This window comes from Eurypyga helias, unplaced genomic scaffold, assembly GCF_000690775.1.
Source record: "Eurypyga helias isolate BGI_N326 unplaced genomic scaffold, ASM69077v1 scaffold37781, whole genome shotgun sequence".
Taxonomy (NCBI): Eukaryota; Metazoa; Chordata; class Aves; order Eurypygiformes; family Eurypygidae; genus Eurypyga; species Eurypyga helias.
This window is the reverse complement of record NW_010232302.1, coordinates 1-18205: the sequence shown is the minus strand read 5'-3', so window position 1 is coordinate 18205 and position 18205 is coordinate 1. Positions and strand designations below refer to the sequence as shown.

General features: G+C 43.3%; 1 protein-coding gene across 1 annotated transcript in view; it reads left to right on the top strand.

Annotated features, from left to right (window-relative positions):
- GALNT2 (polypeptide N-acetylgalactosaminyltransferase 2) overlaps positions 1–11275 on the top strand; it is a 43421-nt gene extending 32146 nt beyond the window's left edge. Inside the window, exons 11-15 of the mRNA XM_010161348.1 lie at positions 3313–3405; positions 3578–3661; positions 5431–5557; positions 9198–9317; positions 10603–11275. Of these exons, the coding sequence (XP_010159650.1) occupies positions 3313–3405; positions 3578–3661; positions 5431–5557; positions 9198–9317; positions 10603–10758 (580 nt within the window). The 3' untranslated portion in view covers positions 10759–11275. The remainder of the gene's footprint in view (positions 1–3312; positions 3406–3577; positions 3662–5430; positions 5558–9197; positions 9318–10602) is intronic.
- Positions 11276–18205: the final 6930 nt, after the last annotated feature.

The window sequence follows — 18205 nt, the reverse complement described above, 5'->3', positions numbered from 1 at the left end:
TGCCCCTGCCCAGGGCAGGGGGGTTGGAACTAGATGGTCTTTTAAAGTCCCTTCCAACCTAAACCATTCTATGATTCTATGACCAAGGGTCTGTCAGTTGTAGCTGAAGAATCACAGTAGATTTTGAGAACTGGACTTGATGCTCAGGTGGTTGAAGAAGTACAAGTCTCAGTCAAAGGTTCTGTAGGCTAAGAGCTGCAAATAAAATTGTTTATTTATCCTTGAAGGGATATGGAGCCTAAACTCTGTTTAACATGAAGCAGCACAGAACACAGATGTACTTAAATTCATAAGCATGTTCTAAGCTGTTGATACTTTTAGACTTGTCTTTCACCTTAGGTTGAGGAACCTCCTTATGGGTATAATGCTTCTCTTCCACGCTAGCTATGCCACCAAGATGACTCTAGTGAGTTTAATAATCTGCTAAAATAAAGTCACTGTCCTGTTTCTTCCAGTAGTTATAGTAGGGATTTTTCTGATCCCTTATTCTTTGAGGTCTGTATTTTATTCTACAATGAAAATGAATAATAGTATTAATGGGAAAACAAAGGCCAGCAATGAAATACCCTTTCTTAATACCTCACATCTCTCTTCCAGTACTTATAGTGTGCATCAGGAAGGTAGAAGGATCTACCAATTAAACTGTATTACGTAAGCTTAGGATGCAGCTGTGTGAGTTTCACAGCAGGTTTTACAATTAGTGTCATGACAAGAAGTATGGTTCATAAATACGTAAATTGTGCAGTTTTCCCATGCCTCTGCAGCTTTTCTGTCTTTTGTCTGTGACCAAGATGCTGCTTTTCTTGTGATGTTAAGTAGGTACATAAACATAGCTCAGCTGAAAAATAGAGAAAGGGTGTAGCTGTATGCATCCAAGGGTACAGCAGACATGAGAAATGCATCGTATTGGCAGGGCTTGAAGATTCTGCATTTGTACTGGGATTAAAGCTTTTGCTTTTTGTGAGAAGTCACATCATCGTTGTGATGACCATTGGTCATAGACTATGACCAGTTTTTTAAGTCGTGTTGTGTCTTCTGGTCATCTGTGTTCAAAATGACCTTTAAGAGAGATCTCGCATGTACTTGAATGGTAAGGACAGCTGAAGCCTGCAAACTAGTGTCTTGAGTACTTACATCCCCTTCCAGATCTACCTTGCTCTGCAAGTGGTTTATTACCTTTGTCCCTAGCTGTCTAGCTGTCTCAAATTATGAAATGTCCTTAAAATTCTTCGTTGCACTGCAATTATTTTTGAATTGACCTAGAAAAGTTGCATATCCTTTAAAAGCAGGGTTGACAAGTTGCTGTATATTTGAAGGTTTCTTCCTCGGACAGCTTTCTTGGGTGTCAAACCAATATAACAATGCCTTAAAATAAATTATAGCAATAAGTGAATGAGAAACATAAGGGAGTGGGATACCCTTGTACTGTAGGTATTATAGATATGTGTAGGACTGTGGTGCCAAGAAACTGGATGCATGGGATCTGTGGTGGTCTTGCAGTCAGGACTTGTTATCTTATGCCATCATCTGTCCCTTGACTGTGTGTAATTGGTTCTGGAGTTAAGGACCCCGCATTTAGCTGACTAGTCGTATGTGCTGCCTTTTGGCAGCCAAAATACCCGGTGATTCTGGGTGAGAGACTGGGCGCCCTGTTCAACGAGAGGGGAGACGATGGCGTGTGTCCAACAGGATTTGTTAGACCAATATACACTGCCTTAATGCGCCGCTTCATACGAGCTAATAAACCTTGCGGACCCCGGTCTGCTCCATGGAAAGCTATGGCTGATCGCTCGGTGCCAGGTTTCATTAGCTGTGGCTCAGCGTTAAGCGCTGAGTGGGCCCCGCGCTCTGTTCCTCAGGGCCCTGCCTTCCTTGAGGTTGTCTTCGTTTAGGCAGTGTTCAGCATCAACGTGGTTCCCACGTTTGTGTGGCACCAAGCCCGAACGGTTCATCCATAGGTGTGGGGTGCAGGCGCAGGCATTCTGGCCTCGCAAGTGCCTCTGGAGTCGTTAAGCCTGGCAAACCAGCCAGTTCCTCTCCCACCGCCAAAATCTGGCCTGTGGGCAGACAAGCTGCTGGCTGAGCAAACACTGGGGGCGGTGCCGAGTGGCTGGCTGACACTTATAGATGGGGTCTAAGAGCCTGCACATGAGGGAAGAACGAATAGCTCTCTAATCTGGATGGAATGGGATTTTGCTTATGAAAAATTGAAAGGAATCTTTGCAAGGAAAAATGAGTCGTCAAACAAGAAATGCTTGAGGTCTGTCCTGTCACCTCATTTTCTTCCCTGTTCTTCCTTCTGAGCAACCTGCAAGAACTTACTTTATCCTGACTGTTTTTTGTCTTTTGAATTGGAAAACGATACTGAAGAAGTTACTGGCTGGCTGCGTTTACTCCAGTTGCTTTAGATGAACTTACTGCCAGATGCCAAATAAGCTGCCGAGCATGGCAGTTGCAAGTGAAATAAGACTTATTTTCTCAGCATAAAATTAGAAACAATAGAAGTAAATGAGTGTTACGTGGAAGCCAGAAGATGGATAAAGATCTTACACTCTTGCAGTCCAAAGGGAGATTTAAAGACAACAGTTACCTAAACACAGGAATTTTAGAGATGTATTTGATTAGAAGTAAAGAATCAGAGTTAGCGCTTTTAATTTATTGCAATAAAGAATCTCTTGAATTTTAAAGCATTTAAAATATTTTCTAATTACTGGTTCTCTTCTGGTAAGTCAGCTACAGCTGACTCGCTTGCTTCATAGCCTTAAATGTCACAACAGCTTATGTTTTTTTGGAACTGTGAATGCTCTGTTGGTAGGAATAGGATGAAGACTGAAAATATGTCTTGCCTATGTTAGCGTATCTCTTCAGAAAGGAAAAATACATTGTTAAATGTTGCCAGTTGTTGAGATTTTTGTTTCAAATTAGCTTGCTTGTTCAGGTGAACAGTCACTGAATTTGGCTTATGTCAAGTTACTTTTTTGTAAAAGGAAAAAAAAACCCAACCAACCAACAGCCTAACGACTTCCAAGACGTTTGCAGAAGGAACTCCAGGATGTGTATTTAATTCTGGATGAAAACCTGAAGCAGTGATGAGTGTGGAAAAGACATAAATTTCATTCTAAATGCATTGATTTCAGTTATGCTACTCTCTAATGGTTTCCTGTTACTTGGGTCTTTACTGGGGAATCTTCTGCCTGGCTTGAGACAGGTGACAGTAGTACGAGGAAGGATTAAAATCAACTCAAGGATAAATTACATGATTTGATTGCAGTTAGAGAAAATATAATCTGTGTTCTGTATGCTTGTCCCTAGAAATACACGCAGGGCAGCAGAAGTCTGGATGGATGAGTACAAAAACTTCTATTACGCAGCAGTGCCTTCAGCCAGGAATGTACCTTATGGCAAGTAAGTTCTAAGTGCTACTTTTTACCTTCTAAGGTGAAAGCAGTACTCTCATGGGTTATCACTTCAAGATATAGTTCTGAAGTTCTACTGTTCTTGAGTTTTCTCTGTGTTCTTTAACATATGTGAAGACAGCAGCCTGACTTTTAAAACTGCTCTTTTTTTTCCCTTCTAGTATTCAAAGCCGAATGGAACTCAGAAAGAGACTTAGCTGCAAACCCTTCAAGTGGTACCTTGAAAATGTTTATCCTGAGTTACGGTGAGTTTTGGCTAAATCAGAGACAGTATGGAGTTCTCTTTTTGCCCGTTGTGGAAAACATCAGTTTCTCCTTTTCCCTTCCTTGGGTGTAAAGGATGTCTTTTAAATTTATTGGTGAAAGCAGTGCCTCATGCAGGCTTATTTGCTGTTGGTGTGGGGTTTTTTTGGGTGTTTTATTTTTGTTCTACTCATAAAGAGCCATTTTTCCCTAGTAAGCTGCTTTTTCTCTTTTTGCTTACTGCAACTGCAGCTGCAGTAGCAGCAGGTAGAGAACAGCATCGGACTCACCTCACCTTACCTCACCTTACCTGAGCATGAAGTTAGTCTCCTACATAAGCTGTTTGCTCCGAAGTGTACTGTTCTGTATCCCTTCAAAGGGATGAGTGAGCAGACTGAATCTCAGTACAGTATGAGGAATGGGAATCAGCAGGCAAGAGGGCCTTGTGTTTGGCAGGCAAGGGTAGACGCCTAAGGCTCTAAAAAGCTGAGTCTTATGTTCTTTCTGTCTCTTGTTCTCTCTGTCACTGCATAATCGCTAACTTTTTGGTGGGCGTGAGAAGAGGGAAATGAGGGGTAGCATTGCTAACAGTTTCTGTAACGTGAATGCATCCTAACTAATGAAACCTCCTCAAAGAGAAAGATTGCTTTCACTTTTTGAAAGGGTAAAAAGGATTTTGTGCAATAGCGTGTTAACAAGTGTGTCTGTGAGATCTCAGTCTATAAACTGGTTTGTCTGCTGTCAATCTAATACTGGTAGCGGGATGGGAAGATGCTCTGTGTAGCTTACTGAGAACACTTGTTTTTTTCCTGGGGGCGCTTCCTGTCAGTAGAGTCAGGGAACTGTTAGTGGCACATAGGCTTGGAATGCAAAAGCACCAGCCATTACAGCCCTAGTGAAACATATACAGAACCACGCATGCTGAATAGCCTCGTTAACCAGGATGATGTTGAAGATGTAAGTTATTCTTTATTTTCTCTTAAAAGTGCCAGAGGTTGGTTATTTTTGTTTAATTTGTCAGGAAAAACACCTCTTGCAAGCTCTCCTGGAAAATGCGCTACCATAAGCATTACTTAGGCGTAATGTCTTACTCTGTGTCATCTCTCATGTGCTTATTCTGCTGGCTTCAATTATTATACTCGTATTACAGTTGAAGTTTTAAAAGGAACTAAGATGCCCTTGCTTTACTGTTTGGCATGAACTCGCAGTCTCTACCCCACAATGTATGTTGCTGGATGGGTTTGCCCAGGTACTTCCATGCTATATGAGCACATTTTATGTGCAGCCAGTAGCAAATTGGTATCAGCCAAATATTGATTTTTCTCTTTTTTAAATTCCTAAACCCTTTTCTGACACTTCAGTAAAAAAAAAAGTCTGAGGAAAATGTAGAATGTCTTATTTCTGGCACAAGCTAGCTTGGCTGAAACAAGAGGGCTTGATGACCTTAACTGCTAGCATTAAGCTTGGGTGACCTTAAATGATGATAAGAAGTCAACTTTAATTTGCTTTTTGTGCTGAGTTTGCATATTCATCCTCATTCTCTGGTACAAGTCTCTTTGTATTCTGTCCTAAGCTTGCAAGTTCACTCATGTTTGATCAGTTCATGATGAGATAATTGCTTTCCCTCCTCAGATGATGATTGAGATTTCCAAATAGTAGTCATCACTCATCTTTAACCTGTCATCTTAAAAATGCCCTAAGTAAAGACAAAGAGTTTAAAAAAAATAATTAAAGAAACTGAATTAAGTGGATACTTCTGCTTTTATTTCAGGGTACCTGATCATCAGGATATAGCTTTTGGTGCTTTGCAGCAGGGTACCAATTGCCTTGACACTTTGGGCCATTTTGCGGATGGTGTTGTTGGAGTTTATGAATGTCATAATGCCGGGGGAAACCAGGTCTGTATTTTTTTTTTTTTCACCATATGTTTTCTTTTTTTTTAAACAAAAAGTGAGACTTTTTTACCAAAGCAGGTACTGTGTACTGGTGGTAGGAAGTTGAACCCTAGTCAGCAGATCAGCTGGTATAACAGACTGACTAAACTTCTCCCTCAAATATAATTTTGCATTTTCAGGATTAAAATCTAAGGTCAGAGATCCATTCAGTGTGCATCAGATTATCCCCTCCCTTTGTCTTTATTAAATATTTGCTTTTACACTGGAGGCTATAGCTTCCTTCCCAGGAGATTTATACTTGTACAGAAAGCTTTTTTCCAATCAATTAGTGTGTATGATTTTTTTCTTTTGGAGGGGATGGGGCTGGGATTTGTACTTAAGAAAAGATTTGGCTTGTATTAAGCATGTGGCCTAAAGGTCAGCAAAACAGAAGAATGCTTTACTGTGGTGCCCTATTAGTTATTTCCAATTTGTGGTAGCAGGGTATAAAAATAATCTGTTAAATAGCTGTTTGGCTCCTCTAGAAAGCAGTGGTACCTAAATGTCATATCCTGTTCACTCACAGTAAAGGGAGTGTTTCAGCAAATCCTTTCTAATCCTAAACTAATTGCAGATGTCAGATCTGTAAATGAGAGCATTAATTATTTCAAAGAACCTATTTATGCAGCTGTGACTTGGCTATCGTTCACTAAATACGTGCGTACGTGTTCGCTGTTTCGTGTGCGGCTTTGTCACTGGCTTATTTTCAGAATCAGCCTAACTAGGTATCAAGTGTAATATTAATACTTCAAGTACGTCTGTTAAAACAGGAGGCTGACCAATTCCAAATCTAGTCTTGAATGAGTACCAGAATTTTGCGCTATCCGATGTAAATTAGAAGGGGAAAACCCTAAAATAAGACGAAGCCTAAAATAATGGAAGTTCTTTCCTGGAAGATGTGCTATGTTGATTTGAATGGACTGACATCATACACGGGAGAAATGCCTCTCTTCCCATCACTAAAAAGAATATATCTGAGGAGGGTTTTTCTGTTGTTTTTATGAAAGTACACTCATCTTTCAGAACACCACAATGATTTTTTAGGTTAAAGAGTGGACGTGTCAAAAACTGCCTTGGTGCAGAAAACTTGGAAGTTTCTGATGTTGTCTGTTCTCTGTTAGATACACAGAGTTGGCTTCCTCCTTCAGCTTCCCTGAACCTGACCCTCTTTTCTGTGTAGTTTCTTCTGTGATGCTGAACTTGACAAACTAACACACTCTTACCCTGAAGAGGTCCCTGTGAGAGGACATTCAGATTTAAGGGTATAATTGGGCCTAAACGAGGTTTTGTGTCCAGGCAGGATTGATACTGGATTGGAGGGAAGGAACAGGGTGAGCTCAGCATGGGAGAAGACAGTTCAGGAACAAACCAGAGAGTCTTTAAATCTGTACTATGTGATTCTTATCAAGAGGGTTTTGGGGGGGGGGAGGGGAGTTTGGGGTTAAGAGCCCTCATAGACTGTGGAGACCTTCTCCTGTAATTTGAGGAGTGCACTCAGGCTTATGCTCAACACAACTCTAAAGTACAAAATCTAAGTCAAAACGGGATTTCGCTGAAGGAATTGTGTATCTGACAGTTACGTACGTACATACAGGGTTATGATACGGAGCTAAAGGTAAAGCCAAATGCGCTTAGGTGCAAGGGGAAGGTTTCAAGTTAGTGGTGTTTGTATTCCTCATTTATCACACTGTGTGTATCAGCTGTCCTGATTTTCAGATTGTTACACAGAGCTGTCCTATTTCCAGCCTGTGCCCTGAGCACGTGCCCCGCTTGCGATTTTTCTTCTCTTCTGGTGTCATGGAACTTGCTTAATCTCATCTCCCTGATAACTAGTCAGGGGTCACTGGAGGAAAGCGTCTGTACGCTCTGTGTTGTGCCATGAAGGGCCATCTCCTAGGCCTCTCCAGCAGCAGAACTCAGAGCTTCTGGGAAGCACATCCTTTGGCTTTCAAATGTGTTAACTTCCTGCGTGATTGCTGTTGTGTTTGGGGCTCTTCCAGCCTTCAGATGGCAGGGTGAACATGTGTAAAGCAATATTTTCAAGGCTTTCACTGAGTGTGGGCTTCTCAAACGCAAGGTTTACCATTTCCCCGGTAGCATTTTTAACTGTCACTAATTCAGTATAAATCTTACAAGGTGGGGCCACCTTTTCAGGAGCATTTGTGATTCCTGATAAACTCTGAAAGTAGCCACTTTTAACAACTTCAGGAATTAAGTTATTAACGATTCTTGTTGACACCTTACAAACTGGACAGAACTGAGGCGGCGGGTAACTTTTCTGTTGTCTGAGATTAACGTAGTGGAAAATATTTTACATATTGAAAATGAAAGGGAAAGTTTTCAGTTTATGGGTTTGGGAAGCAAGTAAAGGGGTACAGAGAGTTCTCCCGCCTTTGTAACAGAGTACCCACCCGATGGCTTGCTACCTGTACGATAGCGATTGCTTGTAATCATGTGGGATAGAAGTTCTGGTGGTTTCCTGAGCATCTGTTCCCAAAGGAACTTAATCAGTGTTGAATCTGCTGAGTTTAAATGTGATTATGCAAGCCAAAAATTCAGTTATGATATCGGAAAACAAGTTAAAAAAAAAAGGAATGGGATTGCTCATTTAATTTCTTTCTCAAACACTCACTGTTTGCAAAATAACATTTAAGTGTAGCCAGGCTTGGCCCTGTGTGTCTCGGGTGTTGTATTACACAACTCTGAATCCTCTTTACTTGCTGGAGAAAAGCTAATTGTGCCTTTAAGTAGCGCTGAGCATGATTTGGGTAATTGGCACGGCTCTAGTTGGCAGATCACCTTCCTTCCTCAAAGGATAATTAGACAAATGAAGACCAGTCTAGATCCTGGAGACCAAATTCTGAGGAGAAAGGCACGGAAAGAATCCAATCAAGAGGGCAAGATCAGGCCGTGCACAGAGGGTGCTGAGATCAAACAAGTCATACAGAATGGGGTTTCTTTTGCTTTCTATTTAAGAAGTTGCATATTTAAATGCATTTAAAAGAAATTCTGTTGTACCTCACGCCTTGGATAGGAAGTAACATTCTCCTCCTGCCCTTGAGTATTGCTTTCTGGTGGTATCTGTCATACTAAGAACTACTGTTTCCTCACTGTGGTACATGTTTTTTGTGTGTGTGGGTAGGGTGGCCAGGAATGCTGCAGCCCAAGCTTTTGGGTTTTTTACATAAATACTTGTATACCTTTTTACATGTGTATAAATCTCCCCTATGTAGAAGGTATGAGGAGTGTGTAATGCACAAAGACACAGACAAAAATACAGCTGGACAAATATTTGGACAAACACTTTAAAGCTGAGGACCTGTGTGACTGCCTGTGGTACTGGTGTAAAGCCAGCAGCAGGAGCACACAGCCAGCCCGTCTCCCCACTGACTTAGGGATACAGAAGCAATTGGAATTGCTGTGTTTGAAAAGGACCCTTTTTCCCCCTCTCCTGCTCTGTGGGAAGCAAGGAACTGTTTAAATGCTCATACAAAGCCATGTACAGGGTTTTGACCTGTGCTGTATGTGCAGAGGTAGCAAGCAGACCTTGTGCATACATTAGTATACACAACTTTGTACACTTTTTTTTTCTTCCTTTTTCTAGGAATGGGCCTTAACAAAGGACAAGTCGGTGAAACATATGGATTTGTGCCTTACTGTCGTGGACAGAGCACCTGGTTCACTAATAAAGCTGCAGGGCTGGAGGGAAAACGACAGCAGACAGGTTAGTATGTCGTGAGCGCAATCTGAACGGTGGGAAAACAGGGGCTGTGGATGAGAACGCAGGAACGTGCGCCGGCGGTCGTGTCTGCTCTCTGTCTGCTCTTTGCTCTGTCTCGCTGTCGCCTGTGGGTGTGAAATTAAGGTCCACAACATCCGGGCAGAGCGGCAGGAACAGGCTTGCGTACTGGGCTTCTCGTAGGCTGGTGACAAGCTTGTATGAGCATACTGAGGTGATAGCCCAGCGCTGGCCGCCTGTAGAGGTTTCACCCAAAAGCGTTGGTGTGTAACAGCCTTCAACTGCCACGTCTCTTTTCTGAAGTGAAATGTATACCCCACAACGTGTTTTTGAAAGGTTTTCTTCGGCGAAGTTTGAAGATGACCTAGTCTGTGTGTCAGAAGGGTGGTTTGGCTTGCCTTTCTTCTTTTCAGCTGTGCCCTGTTTATAAGAGCACTAGACTCCTCTGTTAATGCAGCGTTGTAAATTCAGCTGTTTCCCATGCCTGAGGAAGATTGCGTTTGCAGTGTCATACCTTCTTTTTCTGACCTAGCCTTATAACAATTCACCTCTTTCTGCTGAGTCATCAGTTCTGATCGTCTGCCAGCTTCCTTGCTTCAGTGTCTCAGTTTTTTGCAGGCAGGTAACTGAAATGCTGTTCCTTGATGAAGGAAGAATATCCTTGCCACCCTTCAAAAAAGGGAAGCAAGATTTTCTTGATATGGTTTAAAGGCAAGATGTAGAAATAAACAGGAAAAAACTTTTTTAACATCCTGTACTTGGGATTTACTCTATCCTTTGCATCACCTTGGCCAAAGAGCTGCTGACAGCACAGATTAGCTGGTTGTCTTCTGTGTAATTGAAAGGTCTCTGACAGTTTTCTGGGTTTCTGTAAAGTTGCCTTCAGTGACTGTGCTGCTTCTCTGCGTTGAGAACCAGAAGGATATATGGATGGGTTTTGTGATTTTTTTTTTTTTTTAAGTTTCTTCAGAGGTTTCGCACAGGTAACGTGGTGTGACAGTGTATTGGAGAAGTGCTGAAGTAGAGGAAAATGATTTGGTGTTCTGTGTCTGTTGTGGTGTGTTAGCGGAATGAACAGTTCTTTTGGCAAGGCTTGCCATAATTTATATGCTCTGACTCTGGGATCTTCTCAACTGCGTACTGCTGTTGGAGTTTTTGCAGCTTTCCCAAGCACGAGCCAGGGAGGCTTATGAAGACTTTTAAAGGTCAGGATGTAGAGCTCGTCCTTTTCCTGCTTTTCCAGCTCAGTAACTGTATTTTTCTCTTCCAGAAATGGGAACAGATTGAAAGCAATTCCAAACTGAGGCACGTTGGCAGCAACCTCTGTCTAGACAGCCGGAATGCCAAAAACGGGGGTCTCACCGTCGAGATCTGCAGTCCTTCTTTGTCACAGCAGTGGAAATTCACACTCAACCTGCAGCAGTAGAGGGGACTCGCAAAGCAAAATGCTGTTTCGATTCATAGACGTTGGGCAAAGTTTTGATTGAATTACTGATGTATTTCTTAAAACTTTCCACGGAACTTATATACCTCAGTATTCCACCTGTATCTGAACATAGGAGAGTGCTGAAGCAGACACCAGGGGACTTGGAGCACTGCGAAGGTGTCACTGAACGTGACTGCAGCACAGCTCCCCCTCGGTGTGAAGACTCCAACGGTTCCTTTCTGTCTTCGGTTACGTACTTGCACAGCGGATAGCTAACTCTAGGAACAACTCATGTATGATAAAAAAAAGGATCTGAAGAAACACCTGTGGGGGACAGGGTGTGGGAGGGGAGGGTGGGGAAAAAATTACTCAGAGGGTCATTTGAAATCTCCATTTGCATAGAAATCACGGTTTGCCGATTCCAAAACCGGAAGTGTCATTTTGAAGGGGTTTTTATTTTCCTCCTGTGTGTACTTGGTAATTTGAATATGAACTTTTCTATGATGGACTCATAAATATATAAAAGTATATATATATATTGTCAGCTCCCAACGATTTATACCAGTTTTCATCATCCTGTAATTACCAATGAAGCGATTGACATATGTATAACCAGAAATCGGATTGGAATGGTAGGAGAGTGAAACTCTATGAAGGTTCGGATTTTGTGCTGCTGGGTGTGATGTCCTTGCTAACACTGGATGCTTTTGCTTTGCAAACTGGATCTACTTCTTCACACTTCGCCCTCGCTGGAGATCACGAAACTCAGGAGGAGAAAGGAAATAGCAGAATAAGCCAATATATCTGCACAGATGACTGCTCGGATTGTTGATTCCATCTTGGAAATCCATTATGTGTGCTCTGGATAACGTTAAAGTTGTACTTGATATTTGTGTTGATCATTTCTCTAGTACTTTTGTCTTTAAAATATTTCTTCCTTGGTTACAAAATCATATAAACAGTGCAGATCTTTTCATGCAGCCACGTGGGTTCAGCATGGTTTTGTTCTGGGCCCTAATAAGAGAAAATTCTGTGTCTCAAACTCCCCTTCTGAGTTGTAGAAAGAAGATGGAATAGTAACGTCACTGTCGACAGCACGAGATCTGAATTTTAATTTGCAAGGATGAGCAGCTATGTAATACCTTTGAATTGCACTTGCTTAATTTATAGACCTACTACCGGGGAATTTTCTTCCATTTTATTTCTTTAAATGGAGCTTTTGAATGTATTCAGGCTTGGCTCTGGGAATCAGCCTGGATACCAGCAGTTCCTACATGTTTTTAACCACAGAACCTGTGCATTTTGCAGCTTCGGTGCAGCTGATGTCATTTTTGTATTAAAATACTAGTGTCAAAGTTAATCCCAACTTTGACCTCTCCTTTCTTACGTTTGCATAGACTATATACTTTTTTAATTAAAAGTAAATGCCTCAATGAGCTTTTGAAATGAAAAGGAAAGGTTAAATAAGTACTAATAAGTGAGACAGCAATGATAAAAATTAGAGCAGACGGGCAGTGCCAGGAGGTGGGTTTGGTAAGATGATGGATCTTGGAAAGATAGAAGGGGTTGATCATAAGGCAATCAACCTCTGCTGTACTGTAGTGTGCTGATACAGTTCTCCTCTTCCTTTGCTCTTGGAAGTAGAGTAGTTCCTGATTTTTTTTTTTTCTTTGCCCAGTTTCCTTTGGCTGCATCTGTAAGTGAGGTAGAGGTGGGACTCTGGGCAGAACGACTTCAGCTGTGTCAGCCAACGTGCCCACACGTACCTTGTGCACCTCAAGTTGTGACTTGCAGGTACCTGCACACCTTTTGGAAGGGAGTGGGGCGTTAAGTCCACTTTCTCCTATCCATCATCTGGCTGCATTTTTTTTTTATGAATAACTAACACTTTTTTTTTGCTCCTTCACAGTCCACCTTCTCCAAAATTTGGCTGATTCAGAGGCCGTTCACTGGATAAACTGTTTTTCAGCTTTTAGTCTATCCCTGCCTGTAGGCGTTTAACCGAGCTGAGAACTTGAAGGACGTGATTCACAAACATAGCAGTAGATTTCCTTGTGTTACTGAAAATAAATGCTGAAATGTAGGCTCAGCAGCAAGTCAGTTGTTTGAGGGTTTGAAAAACAGGATTTAAAAGGAAAAAAAAAAACCAAACCACAAAACCCAACAAACCCAAACCACGCAGCTTCTACCACGGAGGTATTTCCATTCACGACTTTGATCCAAGTTAAGGGTAGCACTAACTGAAGTCAGCAGTTGCATCTCGGAACGTTGGCCTGCCACTTAACTGAATCCGAATTGCTAGTAAAAAATCTGTATTCCACCTCTTAGGTCCTTAATGTCAACCGCTACCGTACGAAGTAGGGATATTTCCAGTAACTCCCCGTGGGCGCTGTGCATAGGGGTTATAATATAGGAGCTGTATGTTAAAGGCAGCATTGCTTTTCTTGGCGGGAACGGGCAAGAAGTGGTAGCCTTTTGTTATGTTTACATGACAGTGTGCCAAAGTGACTTACTGTGATTTTAGGGGTTTTTAATTTTGAAGAAATTCACCCATTTAAAAGCTGAATTAAGAGCCCTTGAAGCAAATTGCGATGGAGTCTCCTGAGAACGTTTCTTACCGTCTTCAGAGCAAGAACGGGGACGTTGTTTGTGTTGCAGATTTTCAAAACCTAGTTTGGAAACTGGTTTTTTTCAGTTGGTTTGAAAAGTCTGCTGTACAGAGCTTGTACTTTGTTCATTTTATAGATGGAAACCATCCTTGAAAAATTGTTTAACTTAAATAAAGAAGAATGCTTTATAGATAAATGTGTGGCGGTTAATGTAACCGAGTAGAACCAAGAAGTCTGCCTGGAGCTTGTGGATGGAAGTAGTTTTCAAATGCTTCGGTTGGCTTGGTTGCTCATAGAGTCCCTGTTCTGAAAGTGTGTATATGGGGGCATAGGGTTGCATTTATGGAGAGGGAACACCTTGGTATTTAGTATGATAACTCTGAGGAAATTGTCATACTGGTTTACGTTGATGCTGACTGTAGCCACCTGAAAATACACTGTTGGTAGCACCGGGGGTACCTGTCCTCACCGGCTCCTGCTGGTCTCCTCTCTGCTGTGCAAGGCAGTGATTCAGTTGTCTGTGGTGCACCTGAAGCTAGGTCTTAAATTCTCCATATGCAAACCAAAAAAATACTCTTCATTTTTCCTAAGTAAAAGGTGTTTTGGGGGCAAACCCTTCACAGGTCTACTTCAGAGAGCTTGCAGGTGAACTCATGCTGGCACAGCTGGGGCGGGAGCAAATCCTCTGTGGTAGGTGTCGTGCAGTTGGGGCATGGGATAGCAGGATGTCTTCTGGAGGGTAATGGGAATAGGGAGCATAAATGAGGTGAATAATCTCATCTGTGACCTCTTGTCCATCTTCAGAGATGCCTCAAATCAGTGCCTGGGGCAGATCCTTCTTTCCTGCTCCATGGCGTACAGGACTAGGATCTGGCCCAAGGAAATTGCAGTTAGCTCCAAGGACAGTTGAGCTCGCATAACCTGCAGAGGCTTTTGTAGGAAAGACTTAAATGCTTCCACTCTTCCAATTGTACTGATGGGAAGACTTTTGCCTATCAAGCTGTAGGAAGTGGGAGTTCCTGGGTGCAAACGGACTCTCCCTCTGTGCCAAAAGTCAACGACTAGTTGGCACCTTTCAGAAAGTCTGAATGAAATAAAGCACAGAGATCTTTAAAGTTTTGCCAACCGTAAATATTTAAAGACCGTGTCAAACTGCAGTAGGCGAAAGAAACAGATTTGCATTTTCAGATTGTATCTGAGAAGTCAAATGAGGGTTTTCCATCTGAAATGCCCGGTGACATCTGTGACCCGACAGGTGATACTAAAAGATAGTTGTAGCAGGCTTCTGGCAGGAGAAGCTTTTAATTTCATCCCTTGGGAAGCATAGAAGTGTCTCTCGTGCGCCTTTGGCTGGAGTCTGACATACCACCTCTGCGTACTGTGCTCAGTGAACTTCCTAGTACAAGCCTCAGGACTGAATGAACCATCCAGCAAATCTTGTTCTGACCAGAACCCCGCTTCCTTTGCCTTATACCTGTGTATATATATGAAAAAAGCTTTTTCTGCTCAGCATAATTAATTTTCTGGAATTTCAGGTCATGCTTCTTAGCCAGTCTCTACGCATGGGTTTAACTCTGCTTGCCTATTGCTGTGTCTAAAACCAGGTATGTTTATACACCTTTTATAAGAGAATGTTTAATCTTTCCTCTAAAAGGAGTAACAAAAACATATTTTGTTTTTTTTTTAGATCATGAATTTTCAAGGTGCTGCTTGCATGTGTTTGGAAAGGAAACCTGAATATTGGGAGAGATGGAAAGGCTGTAAATCTGCTCGAGGTAAGACCTGTTGTTGCCTTTAAGGTGAGTCCTACAGAGCATTGCCCAGTTCCTGTCTGGGGTGTTACTGCCATCACCTGAGTTATTCCTAAAGGTTGTATTTTTGTGTACAAACACCCACGTCACCTTTGCCTTGCTTGGATTAAATGTAGATACTCTCTAAAACTTACGTGGTCCCAAGCTGCGCGCGTGCATCGCCCGTGCCCTCATCCAGCCTGAAATACAGTGGGTAATGTCACAGCAATAACGCGTTACAGAACGCTCCGGCAAGAGGCTTGCTCCTGTACAGAATGACTTCGAGTGAACAGAAACCACTGCAAAAAAGAGCCTGGGATAATAAGCCGTGATTACAGAACGAGCGCAAACGTCAGGGTTGCATCTTCTGTTAGGCTGCACGTTTTACTTCACAGCCTAACAGCTAGTAGCTATTTTAGGATCTGTTAGTAATCAAGCTTAAAAATTGGGAATAAAGTCAGTCTGCAGATGTTCTCTCTGTACAGCCCTCCAAGAGGTGGTCTGAATGGGTGCAAGATACCGGTTGGATTTGATGGGATTTCCGTGCAGCACAGCAGCGTGCTGTTGCCCTGCATTGCAGCAAGAGGGATCTGTTGGATTTCAAGTCCCTGTTTCTACCCAGCAGATGCTTTTCATGTGAGGATCTGTGGGGGCTTTTTAATAAAAAGGTTATGGAAGCAGCAGATAGCTGTGATTTCTGCCATACCCGTGTTAATTATACGTCACCTCTGGTAACCTGGACGCTGAGGCAAGAGGAGGGTTGGAAAACGACTTGCGCCCCAGTTGCGTGGCGAGCGCTGCCTCTGCAAACCTCTTGTGCCGCCTTTTCCCTGCCCGGCACGCCGTTTTGGAAGGGGACGTGAGGCGGACTCGTGGGTGGCAGCTCCCTGCTCAGCAGAGCCAGACTGTTTGGCCCCACTTGGGGGGGAGAGGGATGCTGGTCCTGCCTCTCCTGCCCCATGCTGGCCTTGGTGCCCGTTCCACGAGACAACCAAGTTGACAAAGCAACGGGACAAGACTAACTGCATTTCCCTCCTGCCTACCTTGAGGAGTTGAGCTGGCTTCTTGGAGTGTCCAGAGAGCTGGAGTTGGCGCGGTCAGCAGGATTTCATAACCAGAAGCAGGCAAGGGGGGGAAAAAAATGTTGATCTTCCCTCCCCACCTGCCCTGCAGCACCAGTGAAGCATGGAAGCAGCTTGCCCATCCTCTGGAGCAGTGGGCCCCCAGCCTCTGTTTAGGGGCCTGCTCCTCCCTGCTCACTGCTGGGAGGCGCTGGGTGCAGTTTTGTCACCCCCCTGTGCTGCTCTGCGAGCCAGCGGCAGTTAAAAGGAGCACTCGGAATGCCTCGTGGGGAGCCAGCGTGGGGTGTAAGGATGGCAGGCAAAAAAAAAAATAATGACCAACATGGAAAGCGTGGTGATACTTTCAGCAGCCGAAAGCCATTTGGGCTTGGCTTCACTAGGCTGTAAAATCAAATCTCTTCGTGAGAGAGCCTGAGCTGAGGGATGTTCTGTTTTGCTTTCCAGATGAGATGCCTTTAGTAATTATTATTATTGGTACTGCAACACTCTTATTGCTGATATCTGAGTCTTAAGCCAGCCGTGCCTGTAGTATCAATAGAGGAGGGAGAGAGAGAGAATGATTTTTAAGTTGCACCAAGGTCTCCGTTTCAGCATCAAGCTAATGTTTGATGGGGACTCAACAATTCAGTTGAGACAATCTCGAGAAAGACAATGCTCCCTCTTGCATGCAGTTTGTGTTCTGTGTGGCACGGTGCAAACCACACTGGTGTCGGCCTATTTCCCAGCAGGTTTCAGAATTGCATGAAGACGTTGCTGTTGCTTTTCGGTAGCGTAGGATGTATTTCAAAGTCAGTAAATTCATAGTTTAAGGTAAAATGAGATCTCACTGTCCTGTGCTGTACAGATGTAACATCTTTCACAGTGATATCTATGCCAAGTCCTCAGTTTCTGTTTGGATGTGACCTCTGACGAGAGTATTCAGCTCAGACATGAAAGACTGGATACAATTTTGTTGTGGTTTACTTCCAGCTGGCATTCTTTTGTTTCAGAGCTTCTGGAGTCTGACTGTCATCTGTTAGCTTTTCCCCTTACAGACTGAGGCTCTTAAACTAGCTGAGAAGCAGGTTTTTCAGTCCTCCTATTGCTACAGCTTTTCCTTGGGCTGTCCTCATGGCTGATGGAGGGGTGGTGAGGAATTAAGGTCTTTCTCTCCACTCCAGTGAGAACAGGGTGAGGCACTTAGAGCTGTTACTTACTTATGTCTGACACTTGGTACTGACATTGTACTTTGGGCTTTACCAAAGACAACCAGCTTTTAGACGGTGCTCTGAGAGGCTCAGAGTCAATGACCCTGGGGAGTGTTACAACCTCCTTGGCTTGCAGCAGATGCAGCGTAGCAAGGTAAGACAGTGTTGTGCCTGTAGCTGATAAGGTATGGGGGGGCGGTTTGGGGAATTAAAACAATGAACAAAACATTTCCAGATGCCCAGAGCAGCCCATGCAGGCTGCTGATCTGAACTGATATTCCTGAGGGTCTGTCAGCTTGCTCAGAGAACATCCCAAAAATTGGTTGTCCACCTTGGACCTCTGACCTATTGCGGTTCCCATTCTTCAGAACCAGGATTATGTGCTGGAATAGGTCAAAGCAGTCATGCAGTATGCTGGTCTATCCAAAGAAGCCTAGGAAAAATGGAATAAGGGAGACAGACATAGCTCAACTACAAGCTGAGTGGCCCTGAACTGATGTCATGGACCACTTACTTTCCCTTTTAACTTGAAGTCTCTTATCAGCAAGGAGCAGGAATCCATAGAATCACAGAATGGTTTGGGTTGGAAGGGACCTTAAAGACCATCTAGTTCCAACCCCCCTGCCATGGGCAGGGACCCCTTCCACTAGACCAGGTTGCTCAAAGCCTCATCCAGCCTGGCCTTGAACACTTCCAGGGATGAGGCATCCACAGCTTCTCTGGGCAATCTGTTCCACTGCCTCTACCCTCTCCATGAATCACTGAGGTTGGAAAAGACC